The following is a 21,567-nucleotide window of genomic DNA, read 5'->3' on the forward strand; positions in this document are numbered from 1 at the left end:
TAACTTTATAATCCCCAAAATACTAAGTTTTAGTTCATTTGCATTGACAACTTTAAAAGTGGAAAATTTCTATTATTTTCCCATAAATTAACTACTTTTTACACTTGAGAATTTCAAGGATTATTTTTCTGAAAAAAGAACAAATACATTTTATTATCATTTTTTTCAAGAAGGGCAGGAATACACTGTTGTAATAATGGATCGTTTATAGATAGATCTGTTGTCAACAGGTGTATGTAGGTGTTTGATGTTGAGATTTAGTCAAGAAAACAATTAAAATTGATGTTTACTTTTCAAGTGGGTCCTGGGGGCCTTAGCTTTTCTTAGATATATGCAGGGGGGACCCTAAGTAAAAAAGGTTGGGAACCATTAATCTACACTCAGTACCCTATAATGACAAAGTGTGAACAGCATTTTATATTTTTTTGCAAATTCATTAAAAATTAAAAAAATAAATATTACAATGATATAATTTTTCAGACCCTTTGCAACAACACTTTACATACAGCTCAGGTTCCTCCCATTTCTCTGGATCATTGCTGAGATGTTTCTACTTTTTGATTGAGGTCCATCTTTGGTAAAATCGACTGAAAAGGCACACACCCCTCATATAGAAGGCCTCACAGCTGGCAGTGCATATCAGAGCAACAACCACACCATGAGGTCAAAGGAACTGCATGCAGGGCTCAGACAGAACTGTTGCAAGGCACAGATCTAGGGAAGGCTCAAAAAAAATTTCTGCTACACTGAAGGTTTCCAATAACGGAGTGGCCTCCAGAATTCTCAGTTGGAAGAAGTTTGGCTCAGCCAGGACCCTTCCAAGAGCTGGTCGTCTGGCCAAACTGAGTGATCAGGGGAATAAGGGCCCTATTAAAAGAGGTGACCAAGAACCTGATGGTCACTCTGACTGAGCTTCAGAGATCCTGTGTGGAGATGGGACACAGTTCCAGAAGGACAACCATCACTGCAGCCCTCCACTGATCTTGGCTTTATGGAAGAATGGCTAGACAGAAGCCTCTCTTCAGTGCTAAACACGTGAAAGCCCCCTTGGAGTTTGCAAAATACTCCAAATGAAAGCCATACTTATGTCAATGTGATATTTCAGTTTTGTATTTTTCATATATTTGCAGAAGTTTCTCAAATTCTGTTTTCATTTAGTCATGATGGTATACTAAGTCTAGATTAAAGAGAATAATTTTTTTTTTTTTCGACTGCAGCTTCAGGTTGCAACATAGAAAAAATTGAATAAAGTGAACGGAAATCTGGCTGAGATTCTACAAATGATTAGCCCCCAGCAGGAGTAACAGTCAAGGTTTATGGCATAGATAACCAATTAAATGTAACATAATCCACATGAACGATACTGAACACTCTGCCTGAGCTTTTAAATAACCTCAGCCAGCTCCATGTTACACCCTCACGATAACACAGCCTCTGTTTAACACAGCAACAGCCTGCCTCTCCTCCTGCATCCCTGCACTCCCCGTGTTTATCAGCAGGGTGCAGCACTGCTTTTCCCAAACAGGCGTGTAGCTCCAGCAGAAGAGGAGGGGGGGTGTGATGCCACTGAAACACAAGAAATTGATTGCTGGAAAGGAGGATGGCAATAAATCAAGCAGGAAAGCAAATGTAGAAAACGCTGTTCTTGTTTATGTCTAAACAGGCGGAATAGAATAAATGTGCTCTATTTTTCAGTCCGTTTGAAAGCAAATTTGATCGAATTTTGCATGCATTGCCAATCTGTCTGGTTAGAGACTAATTTTCAAAACAAAAAAAAGAGAACAGGAAAACTGAGCTGGTTGATTTATAAGCTATGCTCTCTCTTTACCTTCCTCTTTGATTTAATTAAATTCCACTGAATTCTGTGAAGTTGAATTCTTGTTCCTGTTTAAAATCTAATTGACTATCATTTATAACTTGACTAATTAGACATCTGGGGTTTATCTTATGGATTGCTTAAGCATGCAGAATGGCTTATGATCTATCTTCTGATGTACACACTGTAATGTGGTTAACTCTGTTTCTCCTGTACTCCTTGCTTCCTCTCCTCATATTTTCCCTTTCTCCCTTATCTCCAGCTTCCTTTCCCCTCTCTTTTCCTTCCCGTCTGCATGCCCTTCGAGTGCAGCGCTGCAGTTTGTCCGTATGCTCGCGCTCTGCAGATGCATGGAGGGCTCCTGGTTCTAATTGGGGCTAATAGCAGTGGCCATCTGCCTGGTCTGAGCCCACGCGTAGGGTCTGGTCTGGCCTCACTGACCACTCTGGTGAAGGACACTTGTCCACCTGCCCAAAAAGGAAAAGATGGAGTTAGAATAGGGAGCAGCAGCCACTGTGTAAAGGCTCAGCTTTTCTGGGTTTGGTGAAAACAAATTCCCTTTTTTCTTTTTCATATTCCACAATATGTAATCCTTGTCAAATACAATAGTAAAAATCTAATGACATGATAGATTTGGATAGGAAAGGATGTGATATAATATAGTACAATATGATTCAATGCTGAATGGTACAATATGAAAAATGGTACGATATGGTACTATAAGGTTTGTTATGATGCAATACAATCCTCAGTTTATCCACCCCCACCCCACCCCACTCACCCTTTGGAAAAAATTTACATCAATTTTAATTGTTTTTTTGTTGTCAAAACTCAAACTTAATAGGCCTTCATACATGTGTTCTTGCTAGATATCAAAGAGATATACCTTGACAGAGTATTAGTCCCATTTTAGAAAATCAGATTAATATCAAGAGAGAGGATCAAGAAGAAAACAAAGTTAAAATCTCAAGTTAAAAAAATGTACAAGAAGAAAACAGCATATTTTTTACCTTGAAAGTCGTAAATGTTACCAAACTAAAACATAGCAATTTTAGGTTACAGCGTCCAAAAGTCAAAAAATCATCCAATTTTTTTAGTTTGGTTTCATGTACATTTCTGATTTACCACTGTCGTAAAAACTTTAAATATATGACTTTCTGATGTCAAAATGTAAGAATTTATAACCTTGGAAATTTCAAGTTTTGCACAAAATTCTGAGTTTGTTTTCTTGTAAATATAGAACTTTTTAATCCAAGAATTTTGATTTTTTTCCCTAAAAAGTGAACAGATCCTCTTTATGTTTGTATCCTGTATGGTGGCCCTAATATGCCATTGTGAATTATCTTTCTGATCATCATTTTAAAATATATTTATGCACATCTAATTTTGACTACATCACAGCAGACAAGGCCCGGCTTAGGGACCCCAGGGTGGGAACCATTGCATTAGAATACGATATGGTTGGATACAATTCAGTATAATATGTTGATGCGCATTGTACAATATGCTATGATTAATACGATACAATATGCTGCATTACGTTGCTGTGAACTGCAAAGCAATATATTAGTATGATATGCTCAGTTAATAGTTAATTATTATGGGATCCCAGGATTCCTGTAGATTTTTTTAAAAGTCTTAAATAGTCTTAAGTTGCACATTTTAAATTTGAGGACATAAAAACGCTTTTAAAGTTTTCTTTTACCAGTGAGAGATCTTAAATATTAAAAGGTGCTTTGACAAAGATGTGTTCTACTACAATCTTTTTTAATTACTATTATTATTATCATTATCATTTTTGGAGCCAGCCTTATACAATTTTAATCATCTTACTCATAAATTGTTGCATAAATATTCTCCATAATTAAGGGAATTCAGTTTTGGATGTTCTAAATTTTCTTGGGGGAGGACCTCAGACAAGTCTTTGATTTTATCTGACCCATTGTGATTTAACAAACACAAGTCCAGTTCTTTTACATCTGAGGTACCAGGTCGCCCACTTGAAAATCCTCACAGTTCACCATTATTTTAACAGGAAGCATTATTTTGCCTTTAAATAGTTAAACTGTTTAGAATCAGCTCAGCACACCCGCAAAGATGTGTTATGATAAATGTTAACATAATGTTTAATGATAGAACAGAGGCTTTTTAATGTGCCACAGATTATCAAATCATGACTAAAAATGTTTTTTGCCCCATGTAGGAACTCTTGGGATCAGTTCATGGGAAAAGTCAGCCTTCAGCTTTTTCCCTGTTTGCAGCCAGTTATCTTCTTTGGACCATGTTTTGACCATCACACCAAATAAGTGTTAGCTCTGATTGTCCATAGCACAATGAAAAGAAAATTGTAAAACTACTGGAAGAAAATAGCTTTGATTGGTATCAAGCAATTCGATTAAGTTCATTAAACTCAACAAGTTGCAAGAAGGCAACTTGAGTTGCAACTTGTTACCTCGTGTTAAATCAACTTAACTCTAAGAGCTGCTCTGCATTATTATAATGAGCATTGTTTTTCTTAAAGCCAAACTAAAATAAATTAAATGTGACTGGCCTCACCACCACAGTCATGAGATACAGTATAAACCATAAAAGGCCTGTTTTAAACTTTTACGTAAGGTTTGTTGGATACTAAAGAGACTCTTAACTTTGAAATTATTCGTGCATTCTTGCGTTATAAACCACATTTTTAAGTTTAAGAGGCTTCATGTACTGGCTTTTGGTTAAGTCCTGCATTCTGGCTCACACAATCATCGTCTTCTCTGCGTGAGGTTGAATGTAAAGGTGAAGCCCGCTTTGTGTTCACAGTGGCAGTGTGGAGGGGAGGCAGATGGCACACACAGGCTCTCCGCACTGAGGAGAATCACAGATAATTGGAGAGCGATGCTTAGCCGCAGCCATGCCGATCGATGCCAATCCGCCTGCTCTAAGTCCAGGGGTTATGCTTTGCTTTTCTTTCCATACGCTGCAATTAATCCAGTGTTTAGCCCGGTATGAGAAGAGCACAGGAGAATACCAATGACCCGTTTAAGGACCTGCTTGTCTTTTAATCTTCTTCTTCTACGACCCTAAAAATCTACTGATGTTGAATTAGGTTGGGGTGAGAGGCAGAGCGGGTGTCACAAACAGAAGAGGACGAATATTCAAAGCTTTGAAACTAACACAATCAAAACATGCTCCTGTTTCTTTGAACAAAAGCACACAGCAGCATCTCCTGAGACGGAATAAAAGCAGCCTCAGGGTAGTGTTAACTGGCTGAGTAAATGATAGATTTATATCCTAAATCCATTAGCAAAGCCACAGGGAGCTCAGAGACACCTCGGCTGCTGACAGGGCGGTATGAGGAGGGCTGGAGGAGCCAGGTGGACAATAAGCATGAGTGCAACAAAGAATATGACTCCTTTTTTAGTTAAGGTTACATAAAATCAGACCTTTACTGCTAGGCTTTAGAATTGAAAATAAAGACCAAGCAAATCAGATCACTTTATGCCAACCTACACTACATGCCAATACATTTTAAGAATTTTCTTTATGTATTCCTTTTCAGTTACAGTAAAAAAAAAAAAAAAGTGTTTTATTTTCTGCTGCCAGTTCTACCAAATACAGTCTAAACTGGTCACTCACCCTCCTTACCTTTGATCTAAAACTATGGAAATCTAGTAAGAACCTGTGGCTTTTCAACCTTGGCTGTCTAAAGTCATTGATAGTTTTACTTAAGGGGAAAAAATCTAGTTAATTTTGTCAACTTTAAGCTAGCTGGTTAACTTGTTAGCATGTGATCGGTGCAGCCTGCTGTACAGGGAACATGAGTCGACTATTTCAAAGCCCAACCTATTAAAAATATTTTCTGAATGAATTACATAACCTAGGCCCTCTGTACATTTTATAGAGTGTCATCAATCATAGAAGCAGAAGTCAGGCATTTCTGCCCAGCAACAGCAAAGACAGAAAATTCTGATAGGACGACTAATATTCCTCTTTCATTTAGCTCTTTACATGCCAACCAGAAATGTGTTTTAAGGAGGTTTTTTTTTTTTTTACTCCAAAGCATTTTGTTTATGTACTGTCCTGCATGTTAAAAGCTGTAGACCTTATTAGATGAACTTTAGTGTATTTCATTTGTATGTTGTACTAAGAAACACAACAGATTTCTATATTTTGGAGAAAATCTATAAAATAGATTCACGTTTAGCCTGCCATTTTTGTGCAGTGCACCCTGTGTAACAGTGCCATCTGGCTGCACATTTTAAAAGATTTTAAGGATGTCACTCAATTAGACAAAGAGCAATACAGCCATCTGACATTACTACCCAGAGTGCATGAGAAACAGAAGACAGCTGACATTTGAATCTATTAAATTTTCTTCAAAATGTAGATATCTTGTGTGTTTCTTTGTGCAACATACCTATATATAAAACGCGAATGTTGATCCGATGAAGTAAAAATATATATACACCATGAGACTGATGTTGTCATATTCAAAGTTAAATAACTTTCAAAGCATAAACTGTAGCTGCTTCCTTTTTTTTTTTTTTAACCTCTGAAAGCCCTCCGTTGTGCCATTCTAATGATGCTATCTATTCCTTTGTAGCTCTTACAGAATGTTTCTTGCAAGTCTTGAACTTGGGTAACTTTCAGGGGTCTTTAAAGATGAAATCCACACCAGAAACACTGATATTAAACATCTTTTATCCATTTATAATCCATTTTTTAATCTTTCCTGCAGCTAGCGGCTAATGCTATCAGCCATATTGACTGTTTGTATCCCATAAAGCATTGTGTGGGCTATGAAAACCAATGGTAGGCTGTTCCATCGTCACGTCATGCTTTACAGAACAGCTCCTGTGCAAACACTTAAAAACTGGAGAAGAGAGCCTGAATGACTCATAATAGAGAGAAAGAGACACAGAGCGTCCGTGCTGTCTCCCTCTGTGTCACTGCAGACAGGAAACTTTTGAAGACTTTTATCACAGGATGATTATGTTTTTTAACGTTTTGGTCCCAAAGAAATGGGAGAACAATTTTGCTGTGTGTAATACATGAAAATCTTTGTGTGTTAATAACCATTTAGTTTATTTATTTTGTCTAGTCTCATCACTTTTTGAAAATTCAAGTGATATCACTGCAGCACACATATTGTTAAAGCCCAGGTTGTCCCAGCTAAGATTATTTTGGCATAGATGATACCAGCAAAAATCCAATATTGTTCATTCCTTTGATTATTATGATAAAGATAAAGTATAGTGGAGTAATAACTGAGTGCAGAACTTACTGAAACCCTAAGCAGACATAGTCAGTGTATTTTATTTTACTGTTTTCTTGTTTGGATGTATGAATTTCAGTTGTTTTCTCAAGATAGTGACCTTTATGACGCCCGTTTTCCCAAGATATGAGGTTATTCCTGGGAGAAATTACCCAATTAAATTTGCTGGTTTGAAAATATTTTGGTAGCAATTTTTCATAAGGAGGTGGCGGTGAGTCCTGAGTTTAAACTCGTTGAGAACTGCAGTCCTGAATTGCAAGCAGACTCCTTCACACTGGTCCAAACTGCACAAATATATCCGCAGCTTGCATTTTTGATTCTTGAAAGTAAGATAGAACCTAATATTTGATGCCTGGGACTTCTGTTTTTGCTGCCATTGAATCAAATGGGTACCAATATCATTTTAACATTAGCACTGTATCAGATTTTAACATTTTGAAGCCATTGCAGCCTTAGTTTCTTGCATGCTCCAGGTCTTATTTGCAAGTTTGTTTTTCAGTCAGAAATCGTTTTTTAATACAATATTTGCACTTATTTTAATTTACCTTTTTAGTTTAATTTTGTTTTATTATGAACCACTTTGACCTACTCCCTCTGTTTGTAAAGTGTGATAAAAAGAGATTTAACGTTAGTGTTATTACTTTCTATATTCTTGAACAAACAGTGACAAAGGGAGCTTCCTGAATTCTCACATTAGTAATTTAGATAAACACACAGCCTCTGAATTATTTAAAGAAGTGAGAGGGGTTGGCGGTATTTTAGAGATAAATGAATCCTCTTCTTGAACGGTTTGTTTCCTGCTGAAGTGGCTAATATTTTAATTAAGCCTGAGGAGGACTCTCTCTCCTCACTGATAAACTCCCTCTCCTCTGTTGACGGTAATTTAGCAGCTCCCCTGAGACGCACCCAGACGCACTCGTGTTTGCAAGCCAGGGCCGTTCATTGTGAATGCAGAGCCCCCCCCCCTTGCCTCGTCTTTAACGTGTGCGTGCTAATTGGTGGACGTGTTGGTTGCTCTTGCCTCGCAGCACGCCGTCGCCGTGGCTCTGTGACATCTCCTGTCCACAGGCCGTCCTGCGGGGGCTCTTCACAGGCTTTAGTCAGGCCTAAGTGGGGCCCTTTGTGGGCTGTTTGTCAGGCCTAAGCGGGCTGCCACGGGGGGTCTTTGTTGCAGGGATGTAGTGCTAAATGGAGGCAGATGGCAGGGAGTTATCCAGGGATGCAGAGGGGGCTCGGCTTGGCTCTGTCGCCCCTCAAAGAGGGTCACGATGGGTCAGAGCCCCTGTCTGCCTCTTGTTAGCACTCTCAATGGGGACCATGTGTGCCAAGATTCGGCCCTGAGTCTGCAGGGACGGTATCCAAGGAAACGCAGGACTGTGAATTCTCCCAATGGTCCTGAGGGAGCGGGTGGGACAGGGCGTCCAGAGGCTCCCACACCCTCATAGACACCCAGAGTCCATAAAAACAGGCTCAACTGTGTTTGACTGGCATGGAGGGCGTGTCTCAGCCCTAATGGCTCTTTAGTCAGCGGGATAATAGACTGTCTGTTACTCTGCTTGCTATATTTCCTGTCACATCGTCTTCCCTCTTTGTCTCACTCACTCATTAAGAGTAATTACAAGGTGTGAGGGCTTTTCTGACAGCAGGATTTATGGATTACAGGAGAAATGTGAGAAAGTGTTGTACTTTAGTTTTACAGTATGTCTGCTCTGCTGTTCGCTCCACTGATCATCACAGTCACCTGAATGAGAGAGCATTTATAGACCAGGGAGAGAACTTTGTTTGTCTCGGTTCTGACTTTTGTTCTCGTCTTTTCACTTTTAGCATGATTTTGTCTTATCAACTTAATTACTTTTAAAGTGTAAAGTTGAAATACTAAAAAATACACCAATAAAATTTAGGGAAAAAAATTGACAAAGTTGCAAGCCTCGGGCAGTTAATTTCTCCACTTTAATTTTCAAGAGTATTTGATTTCTGCTGCATAGTAGTTGGTAACTGTTGCAAATGTAAAGTATTATCTTAACCCCAAAGTGTTTAATATCAGTTATGCTTTATTGAAAAAAGAACCTTTAGGTGAAAAAATATTTTTTATATTAAATTAGAATGTAATCTTTTGATAATCAGCAAATTTTACATTAAAAAAAATCTATTAATCTGACTTTAAATATTACTTTTTGGACTTTTTGCCTCTATGTAATAGGACAGCCAAAGAGAGAAAGGAGATATGGGGAAGACATGCAACAAACATGCGCTAAGAGAAGGAATCCATCCATCGATTAGAGCGTTAAAGCTTATAGCCTCTGCATACGGGCATCTACTCTACCCACTGAACTAACTGGCACCTTTTTTTTTTCTTTTTTTATAGAGGAGGGGTAAAGTTGAAACCAAGGATAAGAGATTAAAGGGATATTTCAGTCTTTCTGCTATTTGGCCGTTTCAGGTACCTAGCAGTAGAAATGGCATTAACCTCCAGTGATTTTAGTTTGCATTGCTCCTTTAAGAAGGACTCGTTGGTTGTCAACCAGGAAGCTAGGCTATAAAGTGTAACAGATGGGTACTGTTTCTAAGTGGAATTTAGTACGTTTTTGGTAAAAATGGGCCAAAAACAATGTTGGCTCAAATGTGTACAGTATTGAAAACTTTAAAGCATTTTATTTTTTTACCCAGAAAGCATCTGTGTTATTGTCACCATTTCGCCACCTTTCCCAGGCTTTGGATACCAGTTACGTGCTCCTGCCTTGCAAAAGTGACTCTGGGTATAGAATAAAATGCTCAAAAAAAAAAAATTAGACAGTACATATGTTCAAACCAACGTTGTTTTATGGCCCATTTTCACCAAAGACCTTGCTAAATTCCCTGTAGAAAGAAACTATACCCATCTGTTATGCTGTATAGCCTAGGTTCCTTGCCGGTACAACCTGCGAGTCCTTCGATGCTTGGTGAAATCACTGGAGGCTAATGCCACTACTACTACTAGTTACCTCATACGACTCAACTTCAAAAATGCTGAAATATCCCTTTAAACGTTGCCCTGCTTGATTTCTCCCTTTCTTCTCCCTCTTCTCTCCGTCTGACCTGCCCTCTTTGTAAAGTGTCTTGGGGTTTGTTATTTATTTAACCTTTATTTAATTCTCAAAAATCATGGAGCTCTAGAGACTTTTTTAGTCTTAAATTCTTTGATTGTGTTTGAGTGTAAAGGAGGAAACAATGACTTTGAATGTGATACAATAGACATTTTCTACAGGCATAGCTCCCTATGAAAGCAGATGTGCGGTTCAATCTCTTGCCTATTTAATATCTGTAAATGTGCAAACTAGAGTTAAGATCTTGAACTTGAGTGTGGTGTTGACCAGGGGTTGGATGAGATATGGATATGGTGATATATCATCCTTTACTTGTATGATACAGCTGTGAACTGTTTGTACTAGGTATCAATATTTAATTGAGAAAACACGGCACTGTTAACAGAATTCCCTGGCAATTTGACTCACAAAATCACAACCTCATGACTCCGTGAAAGAGTAATTCTACACATAAATGAGAATAACAGACAGAAGTTCAAGGAGCAAAAGAATTAATGACACATGATGAGATATGAAACTGACAACTTTCAGTTAAATATTCATACAAAACTTTACCCTTTCAGAGGCATTATACTGTACTGAAAATGGCTTAAAAATCCTGTGAAAGTTAGGTTTAAAATGTTATAAATCTGACTTGATTTTCTTCTTTCTCTGCAGGTTTGCCGGGCGGACAGTCAGCAGCGGCGCTCTGGTGTTGGTGTCGCTGGAGCTGAAGGAGTCGTCCACCGCCCTCCTCACCATCAACACAGAGAAGAGCGTCATGGCGTCCATGTTGCTCCGAGACCTCAAACAAGCTCTTGCCCAGGCATAGACTCCCCTCCCTCCTCCTTCCCTCCTCCTTTAGTAAAGGTAAAGGGGGAAACAGCACTTCATTAAGGCTTTCAGAGATTTTATTTGTGAGGATGAGGACAATTAAAGCTGTACTGAGAAAAACCATGGCACTTTTGGCTAAAAGCTGGAGGTTGAACTTGCTCACAGAGAACTGAAAGAGCACTCGTTTAATTTTTTTCCAGTCGCTGCTTTTGTAAAGGATTGTCGTAATCTGCAGGAAAGTCTTTATGCAGCTCCTAAATGAAGTGTTGATCCCCCATTCAAACACACAGAAGAATTTATACAAGTGATAAGAAATTTAAAAGAAATGATTAGTAATGCCTGAATATGACACTACCCTATCACAAAAATACATTCAGATCATTTTCCTTAGCGATGACTTTAAAATTTTTCCTGGTTATGGCTGTCACAAGTAAACATGCCTCAACAAAACCACTGATTTGACAGCTTAACTTCATCATAATAACTGTACAAACAGATTTAGTTAAAAGAAAATGAAAGAAAGTTAAATTCTCCCACATTTTTACCCATTTCTCCCCATCTTTCCTGTCTAATCCCCATCCCTTTTGTATTTTGCATGACCCTTAATATTCCCCCCTAAATCCCCTCTCTGAAAGTGCCTTCTACTCAAGAAAATAATGTTATTTAGAAAACCAAACATATGCTTTAGAGTCAAATCATCGTCTTTTTATCTGTATGGCTTCGTGCTGAAAAATAAAAACAGAATTTATTAAAACAAAAACCTTTTTTTTTTTTTTTTTTTTTCTTGCCAGCTGTAACTGTCTGTTGTTGCCTTTATATCTGTCTTGTTTAAAATGTCTTGCTGTGATTTCAGCTGAGTGTGATTCCTCCACAGACTCATTAACAAGGAGCTCTGATAATTAGCAGTGTGTACTCATGACATCATGATTCTGATGAGTCTGTGACTTCATCTGCTAACACACATTCCTCCTCATCTCCAATATTTCCATTCAGCATCGACTGGAAGAAACACAAATCCAGTCCGTAGCCATCTGCTGGTATTTGAAATTTCTCTAGTGCATTTCCCATCTACGCCCACTGATCACTTTATTAGTTACATTTGTTCAATTTCTTGTTAACAAAAATATCTAATCAGCCAGTCACATGGCAGCAACTCAGTGCATTTAGGCATGTAGACATGGTTTAGATGATTTGCTGAAGTCCAAACTGAGCGTCAGAATGGAGAAGAACGAGGATTTAAGTGATTTTGAACGTGGCATGGTTGTTGGTGTCAGACAGGCTGGTCAGAGTATTTCAGAACAAACGCACAAACATCCCTAAGGTTTATAGACAATTGTCAGAAAAAGGGTAAATATCCAGCTGTTGACAAAAAAATTCTTCAAAAAATTCATTCATAATTGATCATAAAAAAATTCATAATTGATGTCAGAGGTCAAAGTGTCACTGGGAGCTCAACCAGATATTGTCTGACAAAAGTGCAGCATTGGATTTTTTTGTTGTTTTTTTTTAAACAGTGTGCTGGGCGTTTCTTGAAATGAACAATTTAGAAACCTGAACAAAAAATATGATCAAGATAATAAACTAACAGCATCATAAGACACCAGAACTCAAATGCCACAAGATACCAAGTAAATCTAACTTGACATGCCAGATGGATTTGTTTTACACATCCATGAACATTCTCTGTGTCACATCTTTATATAGAACTGCATCTTGTGAACCATGTCAATTGTAGACATGTCAGTACACAACTTATGTTGTTTTTGAAAAGAAAACAACTCAGTGCTGTTTTTGTTCTTCTTTTAATAAAGAAATGTCTTCAAGTTCTAAAAAAAAAAAATGGCACTTTAGCAGCATCCACGCTAAGCTCTTCCGCCATAATTGCACCGGCATCTTGTTGCTGCTTACTTACGTCACGACGCTGCCGTTTCCGAAAGTACTGCCCCTCATTGCTGATTGGTCCTGTCACTTTCTTACCAGGCCCAAACTGTTCAGATGGGAGCTTTGCAAGATGGATTGCAGGCATCATAAGACACCATGCAAACTAAGACATCCAGGACCTCAGTAGAATGCATGACATTACAGGTAAAATAACAATAGGGACCAAGGCAACACAGGAACCATGCTACCAAGAGGACCAAAATATGTGAAAGAGAAATAAAGAGATTAAAACGAGAGAGATAAAAATTATTAAAGGAAGGTAAAAGCAGTCAAACGTTATAAGAGAAACAGAACAAGAGCCAATAGAAACAGTAAAAAGCTATGAAGGGGGAAAAATCCAAGTAAATTAAATCTCTACAGGTGTTAAAATGAATATATTTGATTGACTATGGAGGCACAAGCATTAGAGAGATATAGCTGAAAGATGTTTTCATTTTGCACACGTTCAATCTTTCTATTTGTCAAAAAATGATGTAGTTTTATTTTCTAAAAGCAAAAATGATGTAAAGTAGAAAAAAAGATGGTAACATCAGTTTAGAGATGTAGTGATATAGACTTTTGCAGATGACATCATGCAACAGCAAAGAACTCCAGATGGGGGGCAGGTGAAACTACCAGTAAGGCCATCAACCGCCAGCCTCGCTTTTTGTGACAGGAGATTTGGCTCAGCTCAGTAGAGCTGGTTGTTGGCTCACAAATGGCTTCATTTGGTTCCAGTTTAGCTTTTTAAAATCTGGATTAGGTAACGACAAAGGATGGAGGAAAGGAAACTGGCACTCAAACGGGAGCTACCTCAACATTAAAGAGCCGTTTCAAAGCAGAAGCTTGTTCATGAACGGCACATAAGTAACTGGTCGCTCAGCCAGCAAGGTTTAATCGGTTGATAGCATATCACAGTTTCAACAAGAAGCAGTTTTGTGACAAAATGAGGAATTCTTAATATGTAAAAGGGGCTCAGCTAGCCTCTTAGCTCAGTACAAGTTTCTCCTCATCAGGCTAGAGGATGCTAGAGAAGGCCTGCAGGTCCAAGTAATATGTGAAATTTTAAACAAATCACTTTTTCTGTAAAATGTATGTATCACACTCAATGTACGTAGAAGTTTTCTACATACATTAATTCCTTAAGGCTGCCCCCCACTACCTGGCCCCCAATGGACATTCTTGATCACATGATTGCAAACAACCTATAGGGAATAAGGGAAAAAGCGTCATCTCTGTTGATGGCGAAGGATGCTGTAAACACACAGGCGCAGGTACACCATACACCTATAGACCCCTGTAAAGCAGTTCAGATGTACGTGATCTGTTTTAGCGTGGAGCGGGCCGGTGGCGTGCTGAGCTTTGCGTCTGGCTGTCTTTTCCGGCTCATAAATAGCGTCTCTCTGAGGGCTGTGGTGAACACCTGTTAGCTCATCTGTCACAGGAGCTCCACTCGCATCCATCACCTCTCCCTCTGTACTCATTCCCTCAGCCAGCTGTTCCCATTACACACACTGCGTCAGGCCTGCCAGATACACACACATCATACAGATCCACTGCCACATGGAAGATTTTCAAACAGTTACTTAACTCACAGCACAATGTATGGATTCAGAAATACAACAACTTTTTAGCTCTGGCGACATGTTACATGTCAAAATGATGGAGTCACATGAAGAGCATCTGGACTGGAGAAAAAAACTGTTTGATATTCAACATTAAGAGAATGAGCTGACCACAGAATCCCTGCAACACATTGAACTTCCTGTTTTTGTCTGATGACTGTTATAAACATAAAAAAACAAACAGCAAAGCAGCACAACATCTACATTAGTCCCTCATTGTATCTGAAAAACTGCAGTGATCCATGTTTTTTAAAACAAGCATAAATAGAAGAAAAGACTGGTAAGTTGGAGACATATTTGAGTAAAAACAAGCATTTCATTTCTCAATAACAGCAGGTGTTTGTCTGACTTAAATCATCTGAATATAAATGTTATTTACAGATATCTAGCCGGTCTTTTTTTCTATTAGATGCAGTCACAAAAACCTCGGCCACCTCATTATACCAAAATTATTAAGAAAGATCAAATAATAGTCTTGTAAAGTGAATAATTATGTTGTAATGTACTTTGTTTTCCCACAGAGCAATGCAGAAAGGCAGTTTTGTGGTCTGAAACTTTGGTTTATGACCAAATATCTGCAAAACTAAAAACTAAAGATGCACATTGTTAATACTGCCATGTGGATATCGCTGCATTGCACAGACATAAGTTTTTGCTTTATGCACAATATACACTACTGCTCAAGTCTGGGATCACTGGCAAATTTCTTTTCCAAAGAAAAACATTTTCATGCAGTTCACAAACAGTTATCAAAAACTGTCAGTCCTCTGCATCAATCTCCTAGTATTGCTGCTAATCCAAGTTAATCATGTTGCATGGCTAAAAAACATTTTACTAATAAGAGAGCAAAAAGACTGGACACTGGAAGACTGGAAGAAGGTACTGTGCACGGATGTGTCCAGAAGAATATTTTTGAGACGCAGAACAAATGAAGAGATGCAAGAACAGAGCTTAAAACCATCAGTCAAGGGAGGTGGAGGCAGCGTGATGGTCTGGGGGGTTTTCTGCTCCACAGCTAAGTTGCTGTTGTTCCTAAATGCTTCCACTTTCTAATAACATCACTTAGAGTTGATGGTGGAATATCCAGCAGGGATGAACATTCACAAACCGTCTTATTGCATAGGCATTCATCACAGTACCATGCTTGCAAATGGAGACTGCATGGCTAGGTGCTTAATTTGATGCCCCTGTGGCAACAGGTCAGATTGTAACACCTGAAGTCAATAATTAAGTGTGACCAAAATATTGTTGTTCATATAGTTTAGCTTCCTGAAGCATAAATCTATGAGGGTTTAGCGGGCTAAATCATTTGGTGGCCCTTGGTTAAGAACCAAATGAGGCCCTTTCCCATTTCACAGAAAACATTCAGCCAGTAAGCAAAATATCTTGAATCCTCTCTTTCCAGGTAAATTTACAGGATGCAAATTCTCCCACCAGGGGGCTCTCAATCAAAACAATAACAGAAATAGAGGAGTAAAGATGTGCTGCTCAGCTCTGCCAACCTCTGCTGCTTTCTTTTTGTTTGAATTAAGGACTCAGTTTGATAAAAACAACACTCCATAAGGTGTATCTATTAAAGAGTAAACTACTGTTTTGGTTTCATGGATGAGTTTAGGGAGAAAAGCTGTTAAAGTTGGCCTTTCTGATCATAGAGTAGTATTGTGAACAGCAGCTAATTTTCCAAAGGGGAAGTTGACAGCAGGGCACTTGTATTGTGAACTGTATTGCAATTGTTCTGTATTCTAACTGTAATTATATCCTTTCATGTTGGGGTGTAGTATCATATTTTAAGTTACCCTGTGATTTTCCATTCCCACGCTTTGGCTCACATCTGTGGTTTCTGGAGTATTTTTAAGAGAATGCTCACCCTCCTCCTGATAGATGCATGACGGTGCGTGTGTGTGTGATCCATCTCCCGGTGTTGGCACCTGCTGTAATGGACTCTGGGGAGGGAATGGGAGAACAGCAGCCTGCCTCTCTTCCCTCAGCGTTGCTGTGTGGTGACAGCTTGATTTCTGTCCTCTCTGGGCTGCAGCACAGTGACATGATGGGCCTGCTCAGATGGTCTTATCACGCTGTGTGTTTGAAGGGAGTGGAGAGGAGTTGGAGGGGGGGAGTAAAACAGAGGATCCAGGCTGAGGAAACGCCTGTCTGACCTTACAGCTGAGAGCAACTTCTCATTAGCCAGCGAGTCTGTGATCAGCTCCTCCATCTTCTGACGGGAGACACGGGTGGAGATAAAACACTAAATCAAAGCCTGAAATTTAACTGTTTTTTTTTATGGATCCAGTCCTGTGTTAGTGAGAGTTTTAATTGTACCCATAATAACACCAATTTTTATACAAGTGAATCAGACCACAGCAGTCGGCAAAAGCAACCCGGATCTTTGGCAGGAGGTCTAACCATAAAATCATCACTACTTTGTAATTATATGGAAGTGTTGGAAGCTTGGTTATTTCATCACCAATTTCATTTTTCCCTTCAAAGTTCTGGTGATGAAAACATTTAGGTTTTAAGGGTTAGAAAATCTGAAAAATACACCTTCTGCCCGAGATTCTTTCACTGGCTGCTCCGGTCTGTCACTGCAGGTCAGGAGTCTCTGATGGGCTTGACTTAATTAACCTGCCTGGGCCCTGTATTTCCAGTTCATCAAATTTCATGAAACTGTAAATATTAACAATCACCAACATCAATTTCTCACCTCAAAAATTCCCATAAGATAATTCAGTGATAAAATAGGACCCAAAAGTCTTTTAACACTCTCCATTGTTGCTGTGAAGTTTCAGACATTTTATTAGCTGAGCAGAAGTCCATAAGTTTCTCAAACATGGTTAAAATGATGAAAAAGTGATTGTTTATTACTGGATTGACTGTTTTATTTTCACTGTACAAACATTTTCATCACTTAATATTGTAATTCACGAGCATTTTGATGCTTTATAATTCAAATCACTTGAATTTAATCCTCACCTTTACCGTTTAGACCTTCTTTCTGAAATGATAATGAACATGTTTGCTCTGTTGCAATGAAAATAATCAAAATGATCAAATTTGCCACTATTCTCATCAAAAGCAGCCTCAAATTGATCAAATCAATTCATAATTTATCACTTTTTTTAAAATTTAGGTGCATTATTATAACTTCAATAATACTTAATACAATAATACAGCACAAAACTCAATTCACACAAGTTTTTAGAGTTTTGGCGGTTGAACTCAACTTATGGTGGGGCTTTTCTATTTTAAGCCTCTTCTTCACATTTCCTGGATTGCTTCATTGTTGCAGCTGTGTGCTTTTATTAAACACGTGCTGTTGTGAAATATAGAATGAGGTCAGAGATTATTGTAGGGTTTTTCAAGGGCAATATTAAAGTTCACAAAGATTAAAAGTCTGATGCTCAAAAGACACCAAGATACACACTGCTGCTCAAAAGTTTGGGATCACTGGCTCATTTTTTTGTTTTCCAAAGGCAAACATTTTCATGCAGTTCACAAACAGTTATCAAAAACTGTCAGTCCTCTGCATCAATCTCATAGTATGGCTGCTAATCCATATTAATCATGTTGCACAGCTGAAAACAGTTGTACTAATAAGAGAGCAATAAGACTGGACACTGGAAGACTGGAAGAAGGTGTTGTGCACGGATGAGTCCAGAAGAACATTTGTGAGATGCAGAACAAATTAAGAGATGCAAGAACAGAGCTTAAAACCATCAGTCAAGGGAGGTGGAGGCACCATGATGGTCTGGGGGGCTTTGGAGGGGGTAGAATAGGAGGTTTGTACAGAGTGGAAGGGACCTTGGGGAAGGAGAGCTATCACAAGATTTTGCAATGTAATGCCATACCCTGTGGACAGCAATTTCTTGGAGACAATTTCATCCTACAACAGGATAATGACCTCCAAAATGTCTACAAAATATTTAAAGAATTCGCAGTCAGCCAGAATTCTGACTGTAATGGAGTGGCCAGCAGATCTGAACCCTATTGAGCTGTTGTGGGAGCTTAACCGTATGGTACGAAGGAAGACTCCATCAAGCCAATCCATCCAGATTCTCCAGGAAGCATGGGGTGAAATCTCATCAGATTACCTTGAAAAACTGACAGCCAGAATGCCTAAAGTCTACACAGCTGTAATTGCTGCAGAAGGTGTTTTTTTTCTGTGAAGGAAAAGTCTAAAGAACATTTTTCATTAAAATCAGTATTTCTAACTCTGACAATATCGGCAGGTCCACTTCATTTGCTCTATTTCCTATTCAGACTAATTTTATGAGTTTTTCCATGGATAACAAGAAATATTCCAGGTGATCCCAAACTTTTGAGTGGTAGTGTATGTCATTTTGAATACATTAATACATAGCAATGTAAAAACATCGTATGCATCCTGCAGGGTGTGTGTACCTAGATGAATGACGATTGATGTATTCTTGCATGTACGTACATGAAAGAATAGATTTGTGAATCACTTAAATTAATGTAATAAAAATGTTGAAGTTTGAGCCTAAGATGCAAAATGTTAATGAACAAAGTGACATGTTTTAGCACATGCACAAAGCACATGTTTTCCTGTGATTAATCTCGGTTACAGTTATAAAGATTAAAAATTTTCTGTCTTTGAAATCTTAGGGAAATATTTGAGAAAATGTAAGGCCTCCATTCAAAATCAATATAACATAAGAATGGTCACTTTTTGAATTTAATATATATATTATATATATATATATATATATATATCAGTGAAAAAACTCTACATATTGCATCTTTAAGGTTAAACTTTGTTTTGTGGAAGGTTTCGTCCATATTTAGGGCTTGTGTCCACTTTCTGAACCAGCATTTGTTTTGCATCACTTTAGCATCTCAAAGCAAAAAACTCTGAGGTGTAAGCAGTTTTGTCGATGCGCTCACAGCAGTGTTTGTTAAAAGCAGTTGAACCTCTGGAACAATCCTGGGCTCATCGGTGTCACTTTTTCCTCATCGCCCAATCAAAATCAAGAAGAGGTGGGACTTCAGGTAGCAGCTTTGTCAACAACATAGGTGGGGGAGCTTTTCTGGCTTGCCTTTTCCATAGACTGTATATAAACATGGCAGTAGTCACTGATGTGATGTCACTGATTGGTTACTTGAGGACTTTGAAGCCCACCTGTGTCACATGCCATATTTAAAAGCTGTCTCAAACTAACTGTTGGTCAGCCAGGTGACGAGCAGAGAGGTGGCAGTGAGGCAAGCTTTAGTGGCCATGTCCATGGACTTTATTTTCTCTATTTCATCTCTTTTTTAAGGAGGGATTGTAGCTAAATTGGTAGGGTCTATAATCTCTAACCAGAAGGTCAGGAGTTCAGTTCACTGATCCTGTTACACACGCCCATTTGGTCATTGGCACCTAAACCAAGTTGCTCACACTGGATGTTGCCACTTGGTCTTTTCAGGGGGACATTTCTTCTTTTACATTGTTTTTCTGTTTCCTTTTTGAAATTTCCCAGAGTAAAAGAACATTTTAATAATATGGAGCATCTTCAAACAGACTAAACAATCACTCCTGAAGGAGGCAGAAGTGCCGTAAGACAGTTTTTTAAGAGTTAAACAGTTGACGTTGATGATAGGTCTACTGAAACTGACACAGAGCTAGTGTGAGAAAAAGGCTGTCATTGGACACAGACGGGTAGCTCTCAGGTGGACTAATTTCTTCCTTAGAGACCAAATAGATAGATTTCACATTCTTTAAAAAGTCATTTTAATGATTAAAAACGCAATAATCTTCCCCAGACAAGCCAAACGCACATGACTCAAACATCCAGGATCATGATGATGATGGAGGACGTCTGACATCTGAGTAGAAATGTGTCATCCACACAAACACAATTTCTGTCCCAAAACAATCATCGTGTCGCCGCAGCAGACCCGTGGGAGCAGTAATTGTAGTGATTATGCTTAAATTGATGCTTCACAGCTATTCCTGTGTCTCCTGTATTGTAATTAGATTTTTTTTCCTCCACTGAAGTTTCTTTTAAACGCTTCTTTGGAGCATGGAGACTAATGACTACATGTTTCCCCTCTGAAATGTTCAATCAGCGCCTCATTACGAGGACAGACACATTCAGCTCTGATGATTTGATTTCTCTCTTTCCTTTTTGGTGTCCTACATTTATCAATCTGCAGTCCAGAGGAGATGAGGAGGGCGAGGTTCCTGTCAGGTTAAAGCATCAACGTGGAAGAAGAACATTATCGTTTTTTAGATAGGAATGGACAGTTTGTTCTGATGAATGATGTGATGGGAAGATGTCAATGATGAGAAATAGATCTGACTCCTGAATGGAAAGTTTGAAAACTACTCAGAACTTTAATATCTTATCATAGTTTTTATCTTTAAATTGTTCGAAATGTTATTCACCCCTATTTCCTTAAAAGTTAGGACATTGTGGAGGAGTCTTACAGTTGTTAGCATAGCATTGGCCTTCACTGGAGATAAGGGGCCTAGTCCAAACCCTGAAAAACAGCCCCATACCATTATCCCTCCTCCACCAAACTTCACAGTTGGAATGATGCAGTCAGGCAGGTAATGTTCTTCTGGCATCTGCCAAACCCAGACTCGCCCAGCTGACTACCAAACAGAGAAGCATGATTCATCATTGTACACGTTTCCTCTGCACCACAGTCCAGTGTAGGTGTGCTTTACACCACTCCATCCAACGCTTGGCATTGGAATGGGTGTTGTGGGATGCAAGTGGAACTCTTCAGCTATGGAATCAGCAGAATGTTGGCAACTTTTATGCATTATGTGCCTAAGCAGTTGTTGATCCCGCTTTGTGATTTTACAAGATCTTCTGCTTAGCGGCTGAGTTGCTGTTGTTCCTAAACGCTTCCACTTTCTTATATTATCACTTACAGTTTGTGGAATAACCTGCAGGGATGAAATTTCCCAAACCGTTTCACTGTAAAGGTGGCATCCATCACAGAACCATGCTTGAAGTGACTAAACTCTTCAGAATGACCCATTATTGACACTGCATGGCTAGGTGCTTGATTTTATACACCTGTGGCAACAGGTCTGATTGA

At 38.8% G+C, this 21,567-nt stretch overlaps 1 protein-coding gene across 2 annotated transcripts in view; it reads left to right on the forward strand.

Moving 5' to 3' along the window:
* Window positions 1-11,726, forward strand: part of ap3b1a (adaptor related protein complex 3 subunit beta 1a) — a 91,485-nt gene extending 79,759 nt beyond the window's left edge. For both annotated transcript variants that reach the window (XM_041810989.1, XM_041810988.1), the window contains exon 27: window positions 10,817-11,726. In XM_041810989.1, coding sequence (XP_041666923.1) covers window positions 10,817-10,970 — 154 coding nt within the window. In that variant the 3' untranslated portion in view covers window positions 10,971-11,726. The remainder of the gene's footprint in view (window positions 1-10,816) is intronic.
* The last annotated feature ends 9,841 nt before the right edge of the window (window positions 11,727-21,567 follow it).

This window comes from Cheilinus undulatus, linkage group 17 (assembly GCF_018320785.1).
Source record: "Cheilinus undulatus linkage group 17, ASM1832078v1, whole genome shotgun sequence".
NCBI lineage: Eukaryota > Metazoa > Chordata > Actinopteri > Labriformes > Labridae > Cheilinus > Cheilinus undulatus.